Source organism: Pomacea canaliculata, linkage group LG3 (assembly GCF_003073045.1).
Source record: "Pomacea canaliculata isolate SZHN2017 linkage group LG3, ASM307304v1, whole genome shotgun sequence".
NCBI classification, from domain to species: domain Eukaryota; kingdom Metazoa; phylum Mollusca; class Gastropoda; order Architaenioglossa; family Ampullariidae; genus Pomacea; species Pomacea canaliculata.
Window position 1 is genome coordinate 35,377,782 of NC_037592.1, and position 24,268 is coordinate 35,402,049.

Consider the following 24,268-nt stretch of genomic DNA (forward strand, 5'->3'; position numbering starts at 1 on the left):
AGCAGTCTTCCAAGGATTTCCACTGTGGGTGACTCAAGGTGCGGTGGTGACAACGCTGGTGTTGAGCAGGTGCACACAAACTGCAATGTCCAAAGCGCGTGCCCCAGTTTGGCTAAAGTTGTTACCTGCCGCATTCTCTGACGTGTTTCACTACACTAGGTAAGGGTGTGCTTTAATCATCAACTTTTAAACGATGTGTTTGCTAGGGAGGTGATTTTAATAATTTGATTTTTCGCATTCTAGCTCGGCGTAAAACAACTACTGCCTCCCTCACCCTCTTAGCCAGGAGGATGTTGTCCCTGGAAGGGCACAGGCCAATCATTTCTGTCACTGCGCATGTGCACGTTCACTTGCCAGGTGTGGCTAGAGTCCATCCTACAGGTTAGTTTAGCTTGAGGGTGGAAGCTCTGGAGATTAAACTCCTCTACTACCCTTTCTCAACTGAAAGGAAAAGTTCGCAGAATTCTCAACAGCTTTTATGTTATAAAAGTCTACATTACTATGCCTAGACACAAATTTCCTTCCCAGCAACAGTTCATTCATAAAATAGCAGCCTGTATTTCATGTCACAAATATTTATTTACATAGATTCACTCGTGAGTTGTATCACTGCATTAAGAGCAGTAACGTTGGCAGGCAATGAATGACAAAGTGGGGAAACTCGTAACATGGAGACATGGCCACTGCAAGCAAGCTGGTTAAGTAGCCGACATTTGCGAGTGCCTCACACAGAATCATCACATCAAAAAGTCCAGGAAACAAAATCAGAAATATTTTGTCAGTAGTAGCGAAGGAGCTCTAGCCTTCAATCTCACACTCATTTGCTGCCGGATAAAACATACATCTAATAACCACTAAAACAAACACAGGCAATACAACAGAATTAAAATTACAGCAGCAGACAGAGAAGGAAACGGACATGTTTTTTGATATGACAGAAGTGCTAGCTATACAAATATGCAAGAATTTTCCATGATCATACGGTGTAACACAAGAAATGACAAATAATTCACTGTACCTTTAAATTTGTAAAACGTGGTAGTCTACTTATGTATGAAAATGACATACACTTCCTTAGAATTGTCTTTAAAAATGTTAACAGTATAGTCAATTGTTAATTTTTTCCCCTTTGTTCTGCAAAAATGGAAAATGATGACAAAATACAATAGAGAACACTCTGAGTTCATATAGTACATAAATTAATTGTTTGCATTTGTAAAGTGTAAATCCACTTCAGCTTAGTCTGAATGCTGATGTGTGCACACACACACGAGAACACTCCCACCCACACACACACCCAAACACCCATGTGTTGGAAAACACCCTTATCACTGATCCATTCGTTCCACAAATTGTACAAGTTGGTCTGAAGGAGTGAGAGGCACCATATCAGAGTCTTGCTGACCCATGCCCAAGTCTGCATTAGTGGGACTTTGCAACTGCGCCAAGGTTGCATGAGTCTGAAGCTGTGGAAGCATGACATGATCCGAGTTCATCTGATTGGGTTCCTGAGCTGCCCCCATGGAGTGATGTGGGGACTGGTTGGGGGGTATGTGGTGGGGGGACTGCTGCAGCTGGCGGGGAGATGGAATGGGCTGCTGGCGTGGTGAAGGGGTAGGCTGTGGAGAACGCACAGTCTGGGGAAGCGCAGAGGCCCCTGGACCCTGTCCTGGGGCAGGAGGCGATCGAACTTGCTGCATGATCTGCTGGGGAGATGGTGTAGCCCCCTGACCCATCATGTGCTGTGGGGACAACGGTCGCTGAGCTCCTACCATCTGCTGCTTGATCTGGGCTTGCTGGTGCTGCACCTGCATCATCTGCTGCTGCTGTTGCTGGAACTGATGAACACCATGTTGTTCACCTACAAACCCTGGCTGAGCAAACCGCATGCCAGGTCGCTGTGCAAACTGTTGCGGCTGTCCAAACTGGTTCATCTGCTGTTGCTGTTGTTGCTGCACCTGCTGCACAGCAGCCTGTTGTTGCTGTTGCTGCTGCTGCTGCAGGCGAATCTGCATCATTTGAAGTCGCAACTGCTGCTGTTGCTGCTGCTGCAATGTGCCTTGCTGTTGTGCCATGCCCTGCATGTTGGGAATGGGCTTCATCTGTTGCTGAGACTGTTGCACCTGCTGCACTTGTTGCTGCTGTACCTGCTGCTGCTGTTGTTGCACCTGCTGCTGCTGCTGCATTTGCTGCAGCCGCTGACTCTTCAACCTCAGTACCTGGGCCATTAGGGCAGGGTTCTTCTTCAAAAGAGCCAGGACTTCAGAGTGTGGAGGATTCTGACTCTTAAGTGTCTGCAATAGCTGATGCACAGCTGGTCCAATGGTGCTGGATCCACCAGGCTGCTGATTAGTCATACCCGCACCTCCCATCACTGGCACGGGCTGCTGTCCCATGGGTGCCTGGTGAGGGCCAGGATGTTGCTGGGGTGGTCCAGGATGCTGCGGCTGCTGCATGGTAGAGGGAAGACTGATGCGCATGGGTGCCATCTGCATGCGAGGCTGCGCCTGGGGAGGTGGCGGTGGGTTGTATGAGTGTCCCCAGGCGGTTGCTGGCCGTGGCATGCCAGGCATGGAAGGCTTGCCCCCAGGCCTGGCTGCTGCAACAGGAGGTTGCATAGTCCCCAAAGGAGGCTTCCCGATACTGGGCTGCATGCTTGCCATCGGAGGCTGCTGTTGCTGCTGTTGTCGTGCCTGAGCCTGGGCAATCTCCTGTGCCTCGCGGGCTGCCTTCATCGCTCCCTGGGGTGGGCCAGGGCCTGGTGTCACCTTACCTCCCACACCATGATGATTGTTGTGTAGTGCAGATGACTGTGGTGAGGGCTGTGAGGGAGCATCAGCCTCTCCTCCCCCTATGCCATTGCTGACAACGCTGCTTGAAGTAACATCCCGCGAGGTCATGATAGCCATGCGACGACGCAGCATCTGGGCCTGGTGCAAACGCTGTTGAAGTTGCTGCTGGCGCAACTTGTGTTTCAGTTGTTGACAGAAGGGGACCATGCATTTATACTCTGTGCAGTGCTTGGCGTGATAGCAGCAAAGGGCTATCAGCTGCTTGCAGATGGGGCATCCACCATTTGTTTTGCGCCTGCAACTCTTTGTATGAGCAACCACTCGCTTCATCTTAGCACAGGTATGCAGGCGGCAATTTGCGTCTCTGCACTGGCAAGCATGCACCAAGGACTGAATACACCTCTGGATGGATTTGCGACGAGATTCTGAAGGGTTTTCCTGTTTGTCTGCACCTGAGTAATCGTCAATGCCAAGTCCCAATTTTTCCATTTTGTGTTGATGGTTTTCTTTTTTGTAACATGGAACACAAAGGTCGAAGTCCTGAAAACAAACACAAAGACACATAAATATATGAAAAACAAACACAAACTTGTAAAATCTTTCTCCTGCATGAATAAAAATTTATTACGTTTAACAAGAAATCACACCTTTTATTTTAGAATTTGTAAAACCCATTTTTAAAAATAAAAAACATGGTGATAGGGAGGATGAAATCAGATTGAGGGCCACTGCATTAGTTAACATTATGAATTACCAAAAACTGCAGTGATGGTAACAATAATATTCTGCTCAGTTCCATTTCTATCACAGATGAAGTCAAACTCACATCACAGACTGAGCAGTGGTATCGTGTCTCAACATGGGCCTTGCAGCTATTGCAGGTGTAGACGAAGTTATCTCGGCCCTGATTATGCAGTTCATACAACAATGCCATAGAAGACAACTTGGCACGCCGCAGGGATGAAAACTCATAATGCTTCTCTCGTGCAATAGTCAAAAAGGCATCACGCCCATCCATCAAATCACAGCTTATAGGGGGATCAGGGTCAGAGATAGGTGGAAGATTCTGGGCAGCTTGATGACTATGTAACCGAATCACAAAGAACACCTGCACAACACACCAACGTCAACTGTTTGAAGTCAGGATGATTAGACACATTGAGTTCATACACCATAGTTTCAATTTTGTGAAAGATAAAGAAAAAAAAAAAAAAAGAATATCAAAGTTTATGCTCACACTTACATCACGATGCTTTTCCATAGTGGCATAGAGTTTGGTAATGAGATCATTTCCCCCTTGTGGTACATTAGTTTTTTTAGTGTTTTTCCTTTGGCTGCTCTTGCTCTTGCTGGCTTTCTTGTTACGTCCTTTCTTATCACCTTTCTTCTTGTCATTTTCCTGCTGAATAAGCAAACCCCACAGTTCTCACAAGGCATTACTGCATGCAACTACAGCAACTGCTAGTAACACCACTCTAATTGCAAAACTATTTCAAAAATTAAAGATAGGGGGCCTGTAAAATGTGTGTGCGTGCACAAAAATGGTGGGGGTGGTGGTGGACTGAAGCCACGAGTGCTCAAGGATAAGTGGAAACAAATATCATATCTATACAACAATCAATCTTAACTCTGTAAACAAATAATTAAAATCACTTAAGATCACAACTTGGTGGGTTCTTAGTGAAGCCCATGATGACTAACAACACTGAGTCCTCATCCATCAGCTTAGCATTTCTCTCATTCGAAGAAGATGAATTTAGTTCCTGATTGCAAGACACCTTGCAGCTCAGTAAGTACACACATCAATACAGTTGTATGTGCACATACATACCGGATCTAATGTTTCTTCCACAGCCTCCTGGGCCTCTGCTTCTGCAGCAGCTGCCTCTGCTTCTTCTCGCTTGCGTTTTTCTTCCTCCTCCTGGTCCAGTTCTTTGATGCTCTCCTCTATCACATTTGGCCAGAAGTCCCCTTCAAAGTATGGAATCTGAACAGCGCTGGTAATATTGGACTCAATGGCATCCTTGAAGATGTCCTGTGGTGTAAAACAGACTGAAGTAAGGTGCTGTAAATTTTTTTTAAGCAATAAGGAAACAAGCAAACACAGCAACTGGCTAGAATAGTTTGCTGGTGATGGTATGTTTGAGAAATACAAGACATAAGCACAAAGAATCCCGTACAGTAAACGCTGCCTAAAGTAACCTCTTCATTTAAAATTTGACCAATACATAATTATTGTATACAAATTCTACTTTGAACAAGTTTTCCTGCATTAGCTTGTGTTTTATATTAAAAGTAACATACTATTATAAGGTTATTATAAAACTTCTTGTGGCTTTTGCGACTTCAATATCAATAGTATTTTATGTGCCACCCAGAAAAGCGTCGCCAATTACACTTGGTGCACAAACAGTAAATGCGGCTTTTTTTTATGGTGGTAGGAGGGAAACTTTACATAAAGACATTTTTATGACAAACATAAAAGAATTTTGTCCTGGGTTAATTTAAATAATATTGACAGAAGCAAATATCCCAGTGTCTACCTTATAGTCAATAACCACACGTTCAATGATTGCTTTGTCTAGCATCTTCTTGTACCAGTCCTGAAGACGCTTTGGTTTGGGAATTTTTTGCTCTGGTGGATGGCAGTGAAAGATGTAATCATCACCTTCTGAGGGTGGACATGCCCAAATGTGAGCCATAGTGTAACCAAGTTGTTTGGCATACTCCAAATAACCAATAAGGATTTCATGATATACTGCTGTTCTCAGCTGTCGAGGACGGAAGAAGTGTACACTGTCCAAGTATGAGATGTACACTCGTCTGGAAAAAAAAAAAAAAAATGGAGGGGAGGGGGGAATTAAGCTAAATCTATCCCTATTGTTGGAGTAAGCAAAAATATCACTATAGGGGTAAAACACTTATCATTTCTTGTTATTTTTAAGAGATAAAAGAGATATATATAATTATATTGTATATTTAAAAAAGCTTTTGATCCTAAACCTAACTGCATAAAAAAGTCAAAATTATTCTTAAAGAATAACACCCACAGAACAGCTCCTTTTACAAAATTTCAAACATGAATCAAAGATCAGGTTTTGCGAATAAGGAATAATTGAAAAACCTGGCCTCACCTTGTGTTTGGTTGTGGACAGGATGAGCCATACTCTTGAACATGCATCCCAAAGAAGCAGACATCCGTTCCATCAATCTCTTCAAATGCAAACATAGCCTTGGCTCGATAAGGAAAACTCTCAGGAATTTCTTCACCAAACCTGAACAAAAACAAAGCAGCATTAATAATAGATTTATAATCTGCTTAGAGGCATTTTTCCTCGCTAATTTAACTCCTTGGCCAATTGTGAAAATTTCTACTTTTTTGTAAAATTTTTGCAATGTCTAACTTAATATGACGGATTTTAACACTACCACAAGCAATCCATTTTTTGACAAGAACACTGCTTCACCCAACCAATGGAAACTTTCCAAAAGAAAATATTTGTACACAGGCACATTTTGTGAATTGGAAACCCTAACAATAATTTATATTTGCATTGCCTACATTTAGTATCATCAATAAACTGTATGTTTTGATCAGACCATGCACCAGTTAGATAATCTCAAGAATTAACACTACAAAGATATAAAATTGTTGCTACAACCTGACCTAAACTACCCACATACCTGCTCATCATTAGTGGCTTAACTTCTGTAACTTTGTCGTAGCTTGACAACACACGTATTGTCACTTCACCAGCACCCATGTCCTTCTTCTTTAGAAAATTGTTGACACGGTTCTCAAGGTATGTTCCAAGTTTCGTTGTTGGTAATCCTGAAAATGTTTAAGTCATGTCTGAATGAAATTACTTTTATAAAACAAAATCATAAAACCATTTTTTTAAGTGATGATTTCTTCTTACTGTTTCCTACCACTACTCCTACAAACTAATGTAAATGTTGACATGAAAACGTGTGGACGAAAGCAAGCTAAAAAAAAAAAAAAAAGAAATACAACACAAAAACAAAACAGAGCAGACAAAAATTACTCAATAGTCAATTAGTCTAAAACCATAAGGATAGACTAAGATTCTAATTTGGTGATCTCGCTATTTTCTTTCTAGAGGAAAAGGTATGTTATTTAATATATCCAATGTGAAAGCCTATTAAGTCTAACACATCGCTGGGGGATAAAATGCAATTTTCCTCAACTATATTTTCTCTATATTCAAGAATAAACAGCTGAAGCTGTAGACATAAATTTAATGTAAGCAGAACCTATTTAAAAATGGTAACAGATTGAGAACAAATGCAAAAAAGTACAATTTAAATGATACCATAAATTAAAAAAAAAAGACTTACATCTTTTGGATTATATGACTATCAGCTTTTCAATGTTTCAAAGTCTCATGTCCCAAGTCTAAAAGCTACAAAACATAACTTACTTTTAGCACAGTATTTATTCTCCTTCTTCTTCCGGGTGGAAGTCTTCAGGCAACCATCACAAACAAATCTGTAGATCAAATATTTTGTAATAATTAAACTGTACCCAGAAACAACAGCCCTAATTTAATGCTTTATAAGTCTGAAAAGTACCTTTAAATATTGAAAACTTCTGAACCTATATCTGTAACTATTTGTTCTCATATCAAATTTACAGGCTTATGGCTGTTTAAATCAAACTTGTCATCTCACTACTTCTTCTTAAAACCTTAAGTACAGCATGCTTTTACATTTTTTTTTAAACAACCTACTGGCAGAATCACTTTTGAGGACATATTCATTCTTCTAATAATCTAATAAGGACAAGGTGCCAAGGGAAAAAAGAAATGAGCCTTCATGGATACAATTTTCCTTTCTTTGTCATTATTAAACTTAAAAAGAAAAAAGTTAATTTTTATAAAATGCAGTAAAAATAGTCTTTATCTGCTCATAATTTTTCTGTGGGAAAATAATCTATGGCAATGCAGTTTTTTCTTGTGAATTTGGAAATCCAAGAATCTTTGGGTTAATGAGACTTATTACCACTTACCCCTGTGGCCAAATGGGTTCGAAGTACAGGGCACATATTTGATGCCACTTTCTACCACATTCCTGACAGTCCACAAACCTGTCAAGTACAAAAATACCAATCATGCAATCAGAAAAAAATAATCTGAAAGACAGCTGCCGCAAATAAAAATCTGATATTAATGATCTTTTTTTCGGACCATCATACTCTTACTGTGTTTAAGAAAGACCACATCAAAGACAGTACTCACGGCTCATAATCCAGCTGATCATTTTTCAACCTCTCAAACTGATCTTTCTTTATCTTTCTGCAACAAATTTACAAGTGATTACTTAATAACGTAAAAATCATTCTTTTAATGCTATCTGAAAATTACTATATTACATTTTGACAACACATTAACTTTATAATATTACCCAAAACTTTCTTCTACGAAGAACATGTAAACAGAATGTTAAATGTTGGTGCTGTGAAACAGTTTTAAAGAATAAATGCAACATACGTTCCAGGCTGCGTGGGATCATCAGACAGCTCAACCTCTTCACCATCAATGTCTTGGAAACATTTCTCACAATAGACATACCTGTCACAAATTCCAAGTAGCATCAGGTGAGAATACAATAAAAACTGCACACTGTTAAGAAGATACAAAAGCAAAATAAAGAAACATTAAGGTTAGAGGCGGCTCAAGAAAATAGTGGTTTGGTTTAGGGTGAAGTGGTTGAGTTTGAGATTACAACAGATTTTGATACTCTGACATTTGGCTCAGTGCGGTTTGTCAAAAAAACACCTTGATGTTAAATTCATTTTTTCATTAAATTCACATAAATTCTCATGCTGATACCAAAAATTGCTCGTAATTGAGCCTTGGTTACAAGCACTTCCATCATTTTAGACCCGACACGTTGCATGTCCATGGAATTGACATTCTCTCCCCTAATTACACTATTAATTTACCCAAGATACATATAGCTCCGAAGCTGTCTGTCAACGTTTCTGAATCACCTTTCTTCGAACTGTCTATGACTATTAGATTATTTAAAAATTTCCGTCAAGAATTTTTAAACTGCGCACTTTTGCTGGGTTTTTTTAAAGTGAAAATAATAAACTTAAAAAAAAACTTTCTGAAAAGATCCAAAAGTCCATAATATGACAAATGCACAGCGAAATAAAACAACAAGGGGAAAATAACAAACACGCTCCAAAATGTGCTAAAATGATGCTTTCACATGCACTGCAATTAATTTTGGCAGCTTGTGATAGCTTTCTAGATTTCAATAGTTAAAATTCTACGATCACGCTTTAAAAAAAAAAAAAATCACAATTTTGGAAGATTGAATGTAGTTACAGCAGTGCAAAATAAGCAAAGATTTTGGCTGTATGAAACTTTGCTTCAGCAAAGGATTTAATTCATTTTCCTAAAATTTTTCACAGAATGCGTTGTCTAAAAGCTACTAAAATTCTTCGAACTGCCCAGTTAAATTTTTAAATGCACGAATATTAGGATTATTTAAAAGTAACAGTATGATCTAAAAATAAAAAATTTGATGGTAACAACTTCAAAACATCTTTTCTTTTTTAACAGCTATTTTATACTGATCATTCTGTCACAAAATTTCATGAACGATCTTTAAAATATTTTCATTTCTGGAGTAGTACTCTCATCTTATAACTTTAATCAGGCAAGAGAACCAATAAACATTAAGTGGCTAAAAATTTTCTTAAAAAAAAAAAATTGTTGATGTGGCTAAAACTCAAAATATGTGACCTATTATTAAATAAATGTACTGCCATTATAATCACGTTGAAAAAAATTCAAGCAAAGTAGTTTTGAGAAAGTACACAGATGCAAACATATACCTTGATAAAAATAAACAGCCATGTAATATATGCAGCATTTTAATATCAATATGTCTCTAAAAATTTGTTGTTCCAAGGTATTTCCTTTGAGTAGGATGGTGGGAGGGTAGATTTTGCAGAGAGAAATGATTGCAATATTGTGCTTCCTACCCTTGGCCTGGTTCACAGATGATGCTACACAAAATGTGTTCTACAATGTTACATTAAAATACAAAGAATACAATATTTCTCGTCTTAAAAAAATCCAGGGCACTGCGACCTGCTTTTCTCACTCAAATCGTGGAAAGGTATTTGCTGTAATGTGGAAAATCTATTTATACTCAACCATAATTCTCCAAAATATTATGACTTTCCAATAACTGCTTATAACACTTTGTTTTCAAGTGGCTGAAAAGAATTAAAAGTGGTATGATTCTGGTGTTCACGTAAGAACTAATTTTCTACAAAATAGTGATTTTGGATCTTTCCCTTTGTCTTTGTAATCACTTTGTATTGGGTTAAAATGTTTAGTTTTCATGCCTGTTTATTTAAGTCTAAAACAAATTACTGATGTTCCGCATTACGTCTAAAGATACTGGAACAGATTGAACAGTCCTAATCACTACCTTTCGCCAATTTTAGACATAACACTTTTTCAAATGAGCTAACAATCTTACAGCACACAAACAACAACTTTATAAGTAAAAGACTAACACTATAGAAGAAAAGATGAATGTAGACAGATCCTCTTACATAAGAAAATTCTTGTAGAACTGTAGATTCCATTTGTCTTATACTTCTGATCCATTAATGTTATTTATGAGTTATTAGTTAAACTGCCATTACTAAGAAAAATAATTACAAAGAAATTGTTAATGCACTTGATAAATGCATGGTTTACCTGTTCTGGTAGCTGTAGTACATTGCATCACGGGGTATAGTACACAATTGTCTACCATAGCAACAGAGGACTTGTGGGCAGAAGACATACTTCCGACCACAGCAGTAACCCAGTGACTGCATAACAGAGTCTATCTCTGCTTCAAAAACCTCTGCCAACTGTCACAGAAACAACTTTTGTTGGCAAAACAAACAGGCAATGTTCTTTACAGGTAATTAAATTAATGGAAAGCAGAGTTTGTTAACTACATGAAAATGCCTTGCATGACAAGGAATTCATATCTAGGTATGATGGGGATAAGAGTTGAGAAGGAGAGAGTAGTTGTATACCTTAAATGTATGGATTACAGAGGGACAAATTAGTTGACAATGTTCATTACCTGTTTCCATCTCTTAAGCCCTAATATGGTCACTAAAGTTACTATACAAAAGCATGATCTGTTAAAACCACCTATGATTGCTGGTAAAAAGCTTAAACAAAGATAAAGTACCCGATCTGCAACATTGATGCTTTTTACACCATAGTCATGATGCAGTTGCAAACACATCAGTTGTATAATGCTAAAAACAACTAACAGTGTGATGCGTGTGCTTGGAACAGCTAAACAATTTAGGACAAATGTACGAGGAGCTTAAACGGAAAAAATAAATGCAGCTAAATGAAGAATAATTTTTTAACACTGATAAACATGTATTAAATTTCTGTAGGGATGTATTCCAAAAACAGCTATTTCATTTTCTGGCCTCATAAAAAATATTGCTTCTTAAAAACACCAACCAGAGTGATGATTCTTCATTTAACTCAAAGACAAGTATAGATTTTCTTAACTGAGTCACACTCGCTGTTACAGAATACATCTTGTGCTCAACAGAACTCTCCAGCATGACAGTAATTTTCTTCTGCTTTACAAGAAGCAGGTGTGAATACCGATGTTTGAAGGCTTACATCTTGAAAATTAAGCTTAAGCATGTACTTTTTTTTTGGAATTATTTTAAAATATTAACCCAATCATAAAGAAAAAAATGTTGCACATATTGTCCTTTAACTTCATTATGGTTACTCATATATAATTACCAACCTCTCTTTTCTCACTCGCTCTCTCACCAATTATAAGTACAAATAATCTCACTCACTTTTGAGCAGTATTTGTAAACCCTTGAGGTTTTTCTGTTGTACAGCCAGGCATTGTCAAACATAAGCCACACATCATCCACATATTCCCAGGGATCTAAGTAATGGCCAGTATCAAGCTTGCGCTTGATTGTGGACAGGTCCATTGGCTTTTTGATGATATCATAGTAATCCTGCCAGAACACACATACCTTTTATTTGGTCAGCTTCATAATGTTACAACTGTTAACAAAAAGCAGAATTCTTTGATACACCTTCCTGTACAAATACACTATGTACCTACTTGATCGCATTTGTATGTACACAACATGCAAACATTTAGGAGGAATGAAGATTCTGATGTAAATTTTTATGAAGAGTAGATTTGCACGAGTATACTTCACATGACTGTTCTGTTGGTTCTGTGGAACAAATATGCCAATTACCTTCTAACTCTTGCTTTAGCATCCACTGAATACGAAATAAGAAATCAAAGTCTGAAAGACTTAAAAATGAAGGTTTCTAAAAATGCCGTCTTTATCCATAAATTTACTATCTGCAAGAGATTACTCACAGGGATTGAAAGAACAACTGGGTCTACTGGCTGGCGAAAGGGTAAAGACTCAGGATCTTGACGATACAGCTTTTCAAGAGTTGGCATCAATGCTTGACGAAGCTCATCAGGTTTGAACACTGAAAGTAGGGGAAAAAAAGGGTTTATATAAAAAATGGGCGTTTTAGGGAGGGGATGAGGGTAAAACCTAAAGTTTGTGCTGAAAGCAACAAATCTTATATCATGCACTTATTTCTACTCACAACTCATTGCACATTAAAACCCTTCGCACAAACTAACCTTTCTTATTTGGTATCGGTTTGGGCTGCTGAGATGTGGTAGAAACTGTAGACTCCACTGAAGATGGTTTCGTGTCACTAGAAATGCTTGCTTGAGAGCTTTCATCCATCGGTTCCAGTTTAGGGCTAATGTTTTCTGATGCAGCAGGTAACTCTTGTTTTATCTGTGACGAGGAGGAAGCATCTTCATCTAAAGCTTCAGTCTTTATCTCTGTCTTTATTTCATCTTTGACCATGACATCCACTTCCATTTTTACAGCTCCAGCTGTTGGTGTGACAGGTGTGATAGGGGTGGTTGCTGCAGTCTGAACAAGTGATGGGGCTGCAGCAGGTGGGGCTGGAATGCTTGTGACAGGTTTGGATGAAAGAAGACTAGACAGGTGCTGGTTATTCTCCGCAACAGATTCAACTTTTACTTTTATGTCACCATTGGCACCAGTACACAGGTTTTGCTCACCCTGACAAAAACAAAAAAAAAACAAAACAAAAAAAAAAAAAACATAAAATTCCCCATGTCCAACCAAAAAACCTTTAGACAAACATGGCAAAACTAGGTATCTCGTATTGCATTTTTTAAAAACCAACTCTTTCAAGAAGTCCTAATAAAGCTGGAACATGATACAATTTTCTATAACAAGCTTATATATGAAACATGTCATTGTTTAAAATAAAGTATCCACTAGCAATAATGAAGAAAACTGAACTAACCGGTTGAGATTTCTGTGTCACGGGCAATTGATTCATTCCACCAACTGACGGAGGACGAGCATTAGGTGCCATGCCTGGTGTAGGTGTACGATTGGGCACAGACATGGCATTCTTGCCCTGAGACTGTATTGCAGATGGTGGCATATTTGGAGGCTGAGAAGACTGTAGCTGGTGCAATGCCATGGTCACAGTGTTAGGTGTGTTAGAGACAGGATGTTGAAGTTCTGCTGCAAGACTTGAGATTGCAGCACTGCTGCTGGTGGTCAGGTGACTCTGCAGTTGTGATGGTTGGGCACCTAGCTGTGTCTGCTGAGATACCAGCTGTAAAAATATATATATACAAACTTAAACTGTTTAAACCATCTGCTCAATAATGTGTCAAAAGGATCAATTATAAAAACTAAATTATCTCAGAAACATTTCTGATCTCCGATAAATAAATCACTCAGTTAAAGCTCAAGAGACTGTATGTTTAAAGCATAAATTAAAATCTATGTTCTGAATATATATTTAAGAGTTGTTTACTATGGTGTTAAAATACATGTGTATCACATAAAATTGTTTTTTGGGTGCGATAAATTTTTTTTTGTTGCTTTTATCAAAGTTTTCCCTAAAAAATGTACTAGTATTTTAAAAATTCATATACACAATACCATGTCATATACCAAAACTTCTGGTGTGTTGGGAACAAGCCCTTATGAACTCGCTAAATAAAATTTACAGTATGATGCATGGCTGCATTTCTATATTACAATCAAAACCTTTGAAAAGCGTATACTTTTAAACATATAAACAATATTACTTTTGGAATTTTGTTAAATCGTCAGGAACGGTCAGTACTTGCACATTATCACGATGCCATTTCGGCATGTGGTACTTCCCAACGTTTTATTTTGCTTTGTAGTTGCTGCATTTTGCTTTTGCAACTTCTGAGAATACTGCTCACACCAAGCTTTATTCTTCTTACTCATAAATCAAATCCAACTTTATTGTCTGTCCAAGGAAGTCCAAGACACAAGCCCAACCACATATACAAACACAATATGAGCATAACACAACATAATTACCAAACATACCCATACAAGACATTCAACACACATGTACACCTACACCCTCTCTCACATACATGTGAAACCTGTTAAAGAGGATGCCAGGTACTAAGGCAACCCTATGAGTCCTTGTGCCTCTTATTTAGGATGGTGATGGCTGCTGGCAAAAGGGATCTCATATTGGCCGTTTTTCGCACACATGGTACTTTGTAGTGCCTGCCCGAGGGCAACAGCTGAAATTTGGGAAGAGGGTGTGTTTGGTCTGAAATGATGTAATGTGGTCTGAAATGATGTTACGTGTCATCTTTTTGACTGCTTGAAGATACAAGTCAGATAGTAGCAGTTGTGATGTACTAGAAATTTTATTTGCCTGGTGGACGATTCTGGCCAGCTTTGTTTTGTCTTTGATGAGAAGGTGAACTTTAATTTAGTTTATTCCTTGTTGCTCCTCTGAGGAGCATAGAGCCCAAACAACACCTCACCAGCGGACCCAGTTTTGGGCAACCCCCTTCAGTTGGACCCTAGTTGTTCCGATGTCCTTTGACTCGCTCTCTACCGTTCTTTTCCAAGTCTGCTTTGAGGAGGTGACCATAGCAGGAGGCAATTTTAATGTCAGAATACTCTCAAAGAACAAAACACTACAGAAACCGCATTAAGATTTTCCTAAAAAACAAGATAACCTGTACTCACCTGTGTCTGGTTTTGCAGTTGCTGGCCAACATGTTGCTGTCCAACCAAGCTCTGCCCTGGTTGGTGCTGAGACATTTGCGGCACTTGTCCAGCATTTCCTGGAGGGCCTACAGTGTGTGGCATAACACGCCCCACCTGAATAAGAAAAATCAAGCATCCATGTTTTAGCAATTAAAGGTGCAGAAGTCAGAATGCTAGGCTTTGAACGCCAGTTTCACATGAATTTGGAAAGCCTACATTTGTAGAACTTAAGATATGGCAAACATTTTAAAAATACAAATTCTATTCTGCATGAAATTAACATTACATGCATTGATTAATTTAAAGCTGTAATAATGTCAAAGGCCTGCTATAAAATGTTTTTTTAATATTCTGCAGTGCATTTCAAACTTATGACTTCAGACCAAGTTTTCTGTGAAAATCTTTTGTTTTCTGTCATAAACTGGAAGATATACAATCACGGAATTTCTAGCACTGATACTGAAAGCTCATGCTTAATTAAACCGTGGTTACTTACAAATTGTTTAAAATTCTGTATTGTGTAACAATAACATCAGCATTCTCTCTCGCACCACAAAATTTTCTTGAATTGTTGGTGTGTGAATAAGCATATCTAATTTTTACACTAGACTGTCAGCTTGATGAACCAGTTCATACACTTCCACATAAAATTATTTACCTTCTCTCAGAAAATTGTAAAATTTTTTTTACCTGTCCCTGAGCAGGAGGTGGAGTGGTATGTATTGCTGTTGTAAGCAGTTGAGATCCTCGAGATGAAAGAGAAGGGCTCAGTAATTCGTTTGGCAGAGAAAGTGCATTTGCAATTTGTGTGTGTGACAGAGGACCATCTGCAATTTAAAACTGTGTTGATATACACTGAAATTCCTTTAGTAAAAATTTAGTATTTAAAGGTTATCCCCAAACCTTTTCGGGGCTTTGGGGTGGGGACTCATTAGTGGCCAGTTTTACATGAAGGCAGTGCCTATCTCCTCTCCCTTGCTGCATTACCTTCCCCAACCCTCTATGGAGTCTGGTAACCATTTCTGCCAGCTGGGTCAACTGGGGGAAGTTTGCTGCACTAATCCGGCATTGAACTAGCATACTCTCATTTCGAATACCAGCTCTCTAACTACTCGGCTATCTGCTTCCTCCAGTACTTAAAGAATGTACCCCTAACCCCCTTTTTAACTTGTTCATTATGGGTGTATTGATAAAACTGAGCAATAGCTATGAAGACATTCATGGTTGTGAACTGTACATAAGTTAAAGGGAGTTAATACAAACAGCTAAAATACAGCAAAGATCAAGTTCTTCCCAATGCTCAACACACAAAAAAAAAGACTTACTCTGTGGTGGTGTAGGACGCACTGAATTAACCATGTTTCCAGGTACACCTGGAGCATTCTGGCCACGCATGCGCTGCATACGCTTTTCTTCTAGTTCCTTTTGTATTTTATAAATCTTCTCAGCTAAGAGATGGTAATATTCACCCTAAAACATACACATCATATTTATTGTTATATAAACAGAAAATTGAAGATTAAATACTGATTCATTTACTTACTTCTTATGGCTGTACTTGGTTACTGCTGATACACACCACACATGCACATATTCACCAACCCAACAGGTTGAACATGATTAAAGACGGATAAAAATCAAAACTGGTATAAAGCCTCAACCTTCTAGGTAAGTCTTACATAAAACATTTACAATTTACAAATGAAACACATTCATATTCTTACCCTATCATTTGCTGTTTCATACATATCTCCTTCAACTTTTCTGGCATATGCCACTAGGTTTTTCATCCGACTGTCTCTCAGAGCTGCTGGATCTGGCGTGGGAAAAATTGCTTGCACCCTGCAAACACTTGTAAAACTAAGGCAGATGTCCAAGCAAAATAATCTCAGGTGGGAAGGGTATGGAAATGTGTGGAAAAATTCTTTAGAACAAAATACAACCATAAAAAAAAAATTATATTTACCAAAGGTCATGCACAAGGATTGACAAATATAGTGTTAACTGTGAACAAAAATGTAATTAAAAAAGCTTTGAAATGCCCTACCATTAGTAGTAATCTGTTATAGATGCCCAGGCTAGCTTATGTCTCATTAAGAAAATTTCGTTCAGTTTATTTTTCAGTAACTGTGCAACTTTGATCCTGCCCTTTCCAAATGCAAGATGGCTAAGTTCAAGCAGCCATTTCTTAAAAAAAAAAACAAAAAAAAAAAAAACTACATCTTCCCATTAAAAGCCACGCAGGATCATCACATGAAAAAGAAGTATGCTGCTGCTTACAATTTATGAACAAGATGATTGCGCAGATCTTGCGTGACCTGTGCATGCCAATCTTTTCTAGTTGTGGGTGGAACAGTCAAGTCAACTTGTCCCTGAGCAACTGCCTGGCCCTGCACTACTAGCTGTTGCTGTGGATTGTTTGGGATAAGAGGCATAGGTTGTTGCATCTGGGCATTAGTGGTTGCGACCGGCATTGGTCCCGCTGCAAATCAGACATTAAGTGACTGAAAAACCTAAATATACATTTTACTACTAAAACAATAATCACAGGGATCTTCTTCAGTACCTCTGTATTTCACTCCATCCATTAAGCTTATCTGTAAGACTAATTTTTTTTTTTTTAATTTCCTAGCAAGTAACCTACGTGGCTGAGATGGTCCTGGCCCAATGGTTGGTGCAGTGTGTGGCTGCTGCTGCTGCTGCTGATTGTAAGGAAGACCAAGAGCATCATAAGCTCGCCTCATTGTTGCATCTGTCACCCCAGTAGAGGGAGGGTTGGATGCAGAGGCCATTGTTGGATTCTGTGCAATGCTTGTTCCTAAAGGACAAAAGATTATTAAATAAATGCAATCACAAGGTACACGTTTAGCAGAAATTCTGAAATATTATATTTTCAAGAACATTTATGATTCCACTTGGTTTTATTAACAATGAAAAGCAGTTCTTTTCTCCAAAATACCATCCTCTAACTATTAATTATAGCTCAATAATATTCTCTTCTAGTCTGTATTGTGAGAAGATAAGCATCTCCTTTGCAAGTTGGACCAAACATCTCGTTTCATTAAACAAGACGGTGATCCAATTCTGATAAAAGATGCAGCCAGGCATACTTTTTTTAATGAGATGTTTACCTGTTGTGTTTCTTCTATCTGATGCATGCTTCAATGGTAAACAAACTGGACAATCTGTGCGAGTGCAGTTCTTCCAGTGCGTGATAATCTGTCTTGATGATGCACAGTGTGCAACTGAAAAAAAAAATCATGTAACTTCTATCTCAAGCAAAATTACATGGACAAATTATAGATGGAAGCCCATTGCAATCACGTGTGAGAAACATGCAGACCAAAACATACATAAAAAACATTTAACAGCTTTTTAATCTCCAAGATGATTAAGTCCATGCAAATGCACAAGACAAAATATAAGGTATGCTAAACCTACACAATTTATGTGACCAATTTTGCTGGTGTTTTTTAATACTAGATTTGACCTTTAATCTTGTGCTAAAATACAAATATTTGAAAAATAGATGTGCAGCACTTGGACTGTCTTTTCTCTGGCCTCAATATGCACAGTTGTCATAACCTTAGTAATTAACCTATATTGACATGGGACACTGAATTTGACATTCTGGGTCTTTACAAATACTGAATTTGAATTTCCCCTGGGGATCAATAAAGTTGTATTGCATACTTTTATGTCTATAAACAAAATCTGAATACTGTCTATAACAAAAAATGAAACTACCTTTTCACATAAACCAAATAATTATGCGTCTGATCACTGATAAAGTTCAGAAATTTCTCCTGCTCATCTTTACAAATGATCAATAAGCGCTCTCACTCTCCTGACATTTTTTTTAAACATTACTTTTAGAGACTAGAAAGCCTAGACTCAAACAAGTCATAGGCTCCCATTTTAAAATGGCAAATCCCCCTCAATTCTAATAACTAAAAAGGAACAATCTTCCACCCAAAACTCTTGCTAGTTATCTGACCAATCATAATAATGATGCTATTTTAATGACTTTAAACATAAAGCCTTGATTTTTATCATGTGATGTTTTATAGCGAAGTTAAAATTTATCTGCTTCCTGTTACCATAACATACACTGAAACTAATTTTGCCATCATATGCCAATAAACAGCATTTAGCACACCTCTAGCGATTTCACCTGGCAATTTTAAAGTGACTCATGATAAAGTAATGACGGATGGCATAAGAAAGGCAAGTTAAATGTTCTTTTTTTGGCACTTGAAAAAATATATTTCATGAAGGATATTGGGTAGGTGTGATAAAAGACTTTCTGCACCATAGTTTCATTAGAGTGTTGAAAATGGCATTTCGTACAATTCATTTCCTCAAAGAAATATATGAAATTTTAAATCTTTATAAAATCATAACTACTGTTCTTTCTGACACTTTAAGGGGTTGGGGGAATGCTTTAGATCTTCTTTGGCCACTAAGATCTAATGATTCACGCAATGGTCTCTAAACATTTTCAACACAAAATTCTGTAGGTCATGCCATAAAAATTCACTTCAGAGTACTGACCATGACTAAGCAGTACCCAAAAATATGTATTGAAAGGAGTTAAATGCCATTTTTATCCATAAAATAATTCATTAAGATTAGTTACCATCACAGGATTTTCCTTTGTTGCAGGTGGTCATATGATTTAAAACATTTTTCATGGTACGGCAGTAGGGAAGTCCACAGGCTTGCTCTCCATTAGTCTGCTCACGGCGTTGACACTTATGAGCATGTAGCAGCAATACTAGTTGCTGTTGAATTAGCTTGCTTTTGTCTGGGTCTGCTGCAGGCTGGCGTGGAGCTGTTCCTCCAGGAGGCGGCTGACCCGGCTTTCATTGGATCATTAAAATCAGAATATTTTTATTCTTTACAAAAAAAAAAAAAAAAAAATAATCAAAGTTTATAGCTTACAGAAGGTAAATTTTAAAAATTTTAGGGGAAAAAAATTCATGCATACTTTGGTGTGGCTGATTAAAAAGATTACTGAGGAAAAAATTCATTAGTCCAAAACTTTAAAACCAAGGTATATAGCAAGGACAATATTCACTTTCATTACTGTCAATAAGAATTTTACTTTTTGCACATTTTGCTTTGAAAGTTACAATACAAATCACTCACTCGTGCTATCTGAGGCTGTTGCTGAGGGACATTCATGCCCATGTGGCCCATGTTTTGGTGACCTGGCATCTGTGGCATGGAGTTTCCTATAATGTTATTTTGGGCCATGGTAAGAGGGTTGGCACTACTGATAGTAGTTGGCGCCAAACCTCTAACCTGCCCCATGCTGACCGGTGGAAAGCTTGGTCCATTCATCATCTGGTTATGATGAGCTGCATTCTGCTGAGCCATATTCATGCCTGGCACACCACCCATTAACTGCCCTGGATTTGAGCCCATGGGTTTCATGTTTATAGTGTTTGTCATGCCCACAATAGGGCTGCCAGCAGTAGATTGGCCATTGAAAATGTCATACCTGGAAGCCCATCTCCAGCACCACTTAGATGTGTAGATGTGACAGTTGATGCTTTATTCATGGTCACTGTATGAGATGGTGACATGTTGTTGATAGAAAGAGGACTCTTGACTGCTCCAAGTCCTTGTGAGACTAAAGGATTCATCACTGATCCACGACCAGCATTTGCTATGCTATTGATGGCATTGGCCATGCTGTGTTGAGGTGTTGGTGTTGATCGAGAAAGCAGCTGTGATAAAGACCCCCCAACGCCTCCATCATGCCCAGACTGCACAACAGACTGATCACTGACAGTGTTTTGTTGACCCTCATACTGCATAAGGTCATCAGGCAGATCATTGGCAAATTCAAAACAGTTGATGGTAAATTCTGTTAAAAACCAGGAAAGAAAAAAATGTTAACACATATGCTACAAGAAATTACTTTCAAATAAATTATATCTTGACACTTGTATGTGTGTGTTGGGGTGGGGGGTGGTTAACAGACGTGTACCATTTATACTCATGACCATTTTTGACATCCAACATGAGAGCTAATGTCATAAAAAAAATCTATGATAAATGGAAACAACTAAATTCTTGGATGTTGCACATCTGTGCTCTCCCACTGCATAGTCACTCCCCTGAGAAAGTTATGCCTTTAATTAGCTGTACATATAACATCTAGTTAAAGTCAATTTAAATCATGTGTTTTTAATGTCATATAAAACAAAGATTATATGTCTTCACTCTATCAGATATAACAAACAGAAAACAGTCTTATTCCACTCATCTATCCCAAATAAACGCACAAAAAATATACAACTATGAATGTAGGGTTCTTTTAAACAAAAATACATTAAACATTTTTTTTGTCTGAACTATGAATTAAAAAAACATCACATTTTCAACTGCATATTACATGTTCTTCTCTATTATTACAATGTCTCTAATGGACTGGCACAACACAAGCAGAGTAGGGTAGCATACAAATGCAATCTTTAGTCAGTCTTAAGTCTTCCATCACATTTGAAATGATTTCATGCAATGCATCTGCATACTGGTTTTCCACTAATGTTTGTCTGCCCTCCCACCCCGCCAAAAGAAATAAATTTCATAAGCACACCTGTGGAAACCTTTAGCATTAAATGCTTTCTTTAATGTATCATTTGTAAATCATGCTTCCAAAAATGTAAAATTGAAAATTTAGTGGTTTTCCTTTCATAATAACACTAATCTGATTAAATATGATTATTCTAGGACAAAAAAACTCACAGTTGCATATATAATAACCTTTCACAGCTAAACTGAAGCCCTAACCCTAACCCCATGGATTCTCCTCCTAATAGCCCAAACAGGAAGTATGCATTGGATCTTGATTCCACTCTGTGAAATCTAGACAGTCATACTTCAAAAAATATAAATCTGACCTAATGAGTCCTCTCGCTGAGGCCCTTACACTATAATCATGCCATAAAAAAATGTAGAGCTAGATAAAAAGCTATAAAAGACATGAATCCAAAATCATGACTCAGGCAAAATGCCACTGTAAAACTAAAATCAAAACTACTTAGTGCCTCATAAATATCGAGCTCCAGACTATGAAATTCCACGCACCATAATTGTAATTATTACAAAATGTAAAGGTTCATCTGCAGTAATACAACCACACGACACGCCGACTGCTACTGGTCAAGCTCCGACGCCACAGCTACCTTACCTCTCAGTTATTTAAGTTTCTGCGAATCTTCTATATGTGTGATCTGTAAGGACAATTATTTTAATAATCCAAGAATTAAATGCAATTTTCGCTCTTCAAATGTTGTACACAGCGATGCCCGGGGATCTCGGTTCCGATATCAGAAAACGCATTCACTTTGATTATGGAGTAAACATTAATGTGGGGTTTCTGAGGGCATGGGGGCAACCCCGTGGGAAGAAAAAGCCGTCTACACTAACTTGTTTTAAAAAATACTATACTATTAAATCCTGCTTATTGTGCCCCAAACTAAGAACAATGAAAAAAAGCAATGTAAAATTAATTTTTATAAAAATCTGCAACCACATACCTCCAGTGTCGGTCGGAGTCAGAGAAGGCGAGCCAATCTTCGGTCGCTTGGCCGGAGGCCCGTTTACAAGCTGATCCGCCATGTTTACATTGAACCCGAACACAATTTTAAAATTGCATACAGATTGTTCCAAATTTAACGATCATGCATTTCTGGGCGATGCACATGGAAACACGGAAGTCCAAGTCTCGTCTCCTGTTCCCATTTCTGCTTAACGCACCTATCCACCGATCATCCGGGACTGCGGACTACAGATACTCCTTAGGTGCCGTCACAAAGCCGCTCGAGGTTGATTTTTTCTTTTCAAACACTCTCTGCAGACTGCTGTCTGTCCACCTAAACTTCATTCATCGTCAAGTTAAGATAATAAAAAATCACCTTACCGAAGTACTTTTGCTTAAAAACGTTCAAAACGATGACAAAATGGTAATATTCCCCCTAATTTGCTAACACCAACACTATCAAAGATGGCGGCTGTTGATGAAAAGTTTTACTTGCCCTGTCAGGCGTTCCGAAGATAGCCGAAAAAGCTTAATTGCGCCGGAAATAACTCGTTCATGCGCAGAACGTATCACGTGGTATACGACCCGATGTTTCATTGGCCAAAATACTTCGGTACTTGCGAACTTGTCTTTACGGACGTAGCCGTAGTTTACCGAGCCTGGGATTGTGGGAAAAATGATAAAGTGGGTCTCGCTCGCAAATGAGGGAACGGAGGGATTAGTTTCCGCGAAGAGAACATATAGGAAAGCCAACAATGTTTTAAAGATAATCTCATCTTTTACAAAAGTTGAAAAGATTTGACTTATATTGTAGATCATATTGGGTCGTGTTTCACATATACATATTTTATTGTTGATCTGTAATTATCAAATTACCGAAAGCGATTTTTATATTCTGGGGATCTAGATTGCGGTGGAATCTACGCTGTAAGAAGCGAGATTGGATTAGTCTTTACAGTCGCAGAGTGAAATATTTAACATTTATAACCATTTTTGCCTTTTGTGTGTGTGTGCGCGCGTGGTGTGTATTATGCTGGAACCTTAGAGGTCAAACAATTATCATTAGTATTAGTTTTAGACTAAGACCGAACATGGATCGTGAAAATTAGCAAGTGACAAGACATCACAATATTTGAATACTTGTATTTTCTGCAATCAACAAACTTATAAGCTTAATGGTGTTAACATTTTTAGTAGTACGAATAACTGAATAGAAGAAAACCCATAATTGTATAACTTGTTATCAGGATACCGTTAAGAGCATCTTAAAAAATTAAGTCTGAGACTACATTATTACAATGGCAAAAAAAGTTTTTGTTGTAAGTGTTGATTAATAAGGCATTACTGGATTAAAATTTTATGCACAAGCTATTAAGTTACACACTCAATGTTTTTCCTTGAAACAGACCAAGCATGCTCATGCAACATTGCCAATTAAGCCTGTTCAAATGCACAGAAACTGTCAATAAAGTTATAAATCACAAAAGTAAAAATATGTAGGCTTAATTAGGTGAACACTATTTAGTAAAGCATTTCATGTGAATTAACAAGAGCTAAGATAGCATGCAGTTTAACAAAAGTTCTTAATTTAGTAAATTTACCAAAATTTCAGAACAGAATGCATTGTACATAAAAAAAAAATGTTCTCCTTACAGTCTCAACATCAGAGGTTAAGAGATAACAAAGGGAAAATCATCTCTGTAGGTGGTAAGAAAGGCTGATAATTTTCTGTTTTGATATTTC

General features: G+C 38.0%; 1 protein-coding gene across 6 annotated transcripts; it reads right to left on the reverse strand.

Annotated features, from left to right (window-relative positions):
- Window positions 1–559: 559 nt before the first annotated feature.
- LOC112559263 (CREB-binding protein-like) lies at window positions 560–23,045 on the reverse strand. 6 transcript variants are annotated; one of them, XM_025230363.1, is made up of 26 exons: window positions 22,524–23,045; window positions 20,122–20,845; window positions 19,610–19,832; window positions 18,102–18,215; window positions 17,615–17,788; window positions 17,251–17,452; window positions 16,695–16,812; window positions 16,296–16,440; window positions 15,661–15,797; window positions 14,950–15,084; window positions 13,211–13,531; window positions 12,504–12,960; window positions 12,225–12,343; window positions 11,674–11,844; window positions 10,541–10,698; window positions 8,303–8,383; window positions 8,051–8,107; window positions 7,822–7,899; window positions 7,235–7,302; window positions 6,477–6,624; window positions 5,927–6,067; window positions 5,336–5,615; window positions 4,624–4,827; window positions 4,036–4,176; window positions 3,619–3,900; window positions 560–3,332 (listed from the first exon to the last, which is right to left on the reverse strand). In XM_025230363.1, exons 2-26 carry the CDS (start codon window positions 20,425–20,427, stop codon window positions 1,329–1,331), a joined length of 6,264 nt encoding a protein of 2,087 aa, XP_025086148.1. In that variant the 5' UTR covers window positions 20,428–20,845; window positions 22,524–23,045; the 3' UTR covers window positions 560–1,328. The 6 variants fall into 6 exon arrangements, with proteins under 6 accessions (XP_025086148.1, XP_025086147.1, XP_025086151.1 ...); XM_025230362.1 differs by having other exon boundaries at window positions 4,036–4,194; XM_025230366.1 differs by having other exon boundaries at window positions 4,036–4,194; window positions 19,610–19,793; window positions 20,161–20,219; window positions 22,818–23,044.
- Between the last annotated feature and the right edge of the window lie 1,223 nt (window positions 23,046–24,268).

Bases quoted from the DNA above. Each gene is read 5' to 3' on its own strand.
- LOC112559263 (XM_025230362.1), bottom strand. From the start codon at position 20,427: ATGACAAACACTATAAACATGAAACCCATGGGCTCAAATCCAGGGCAG. The intron at 15,798-16,295 runs GTAAGTCTTTTT...TTTAAATTGCAG, and splicing joins GCGTCCTACACCACCACAGA to ATGGTCCTCTGTCACACACA. The intron at 12,961-13,210 runs GTTAGTTCAGTT...TGTTTTTGTCAG, and splicing joins TGACACAGAAATCTCAACCG to GGTGAGCAAAACCTGTGTAC.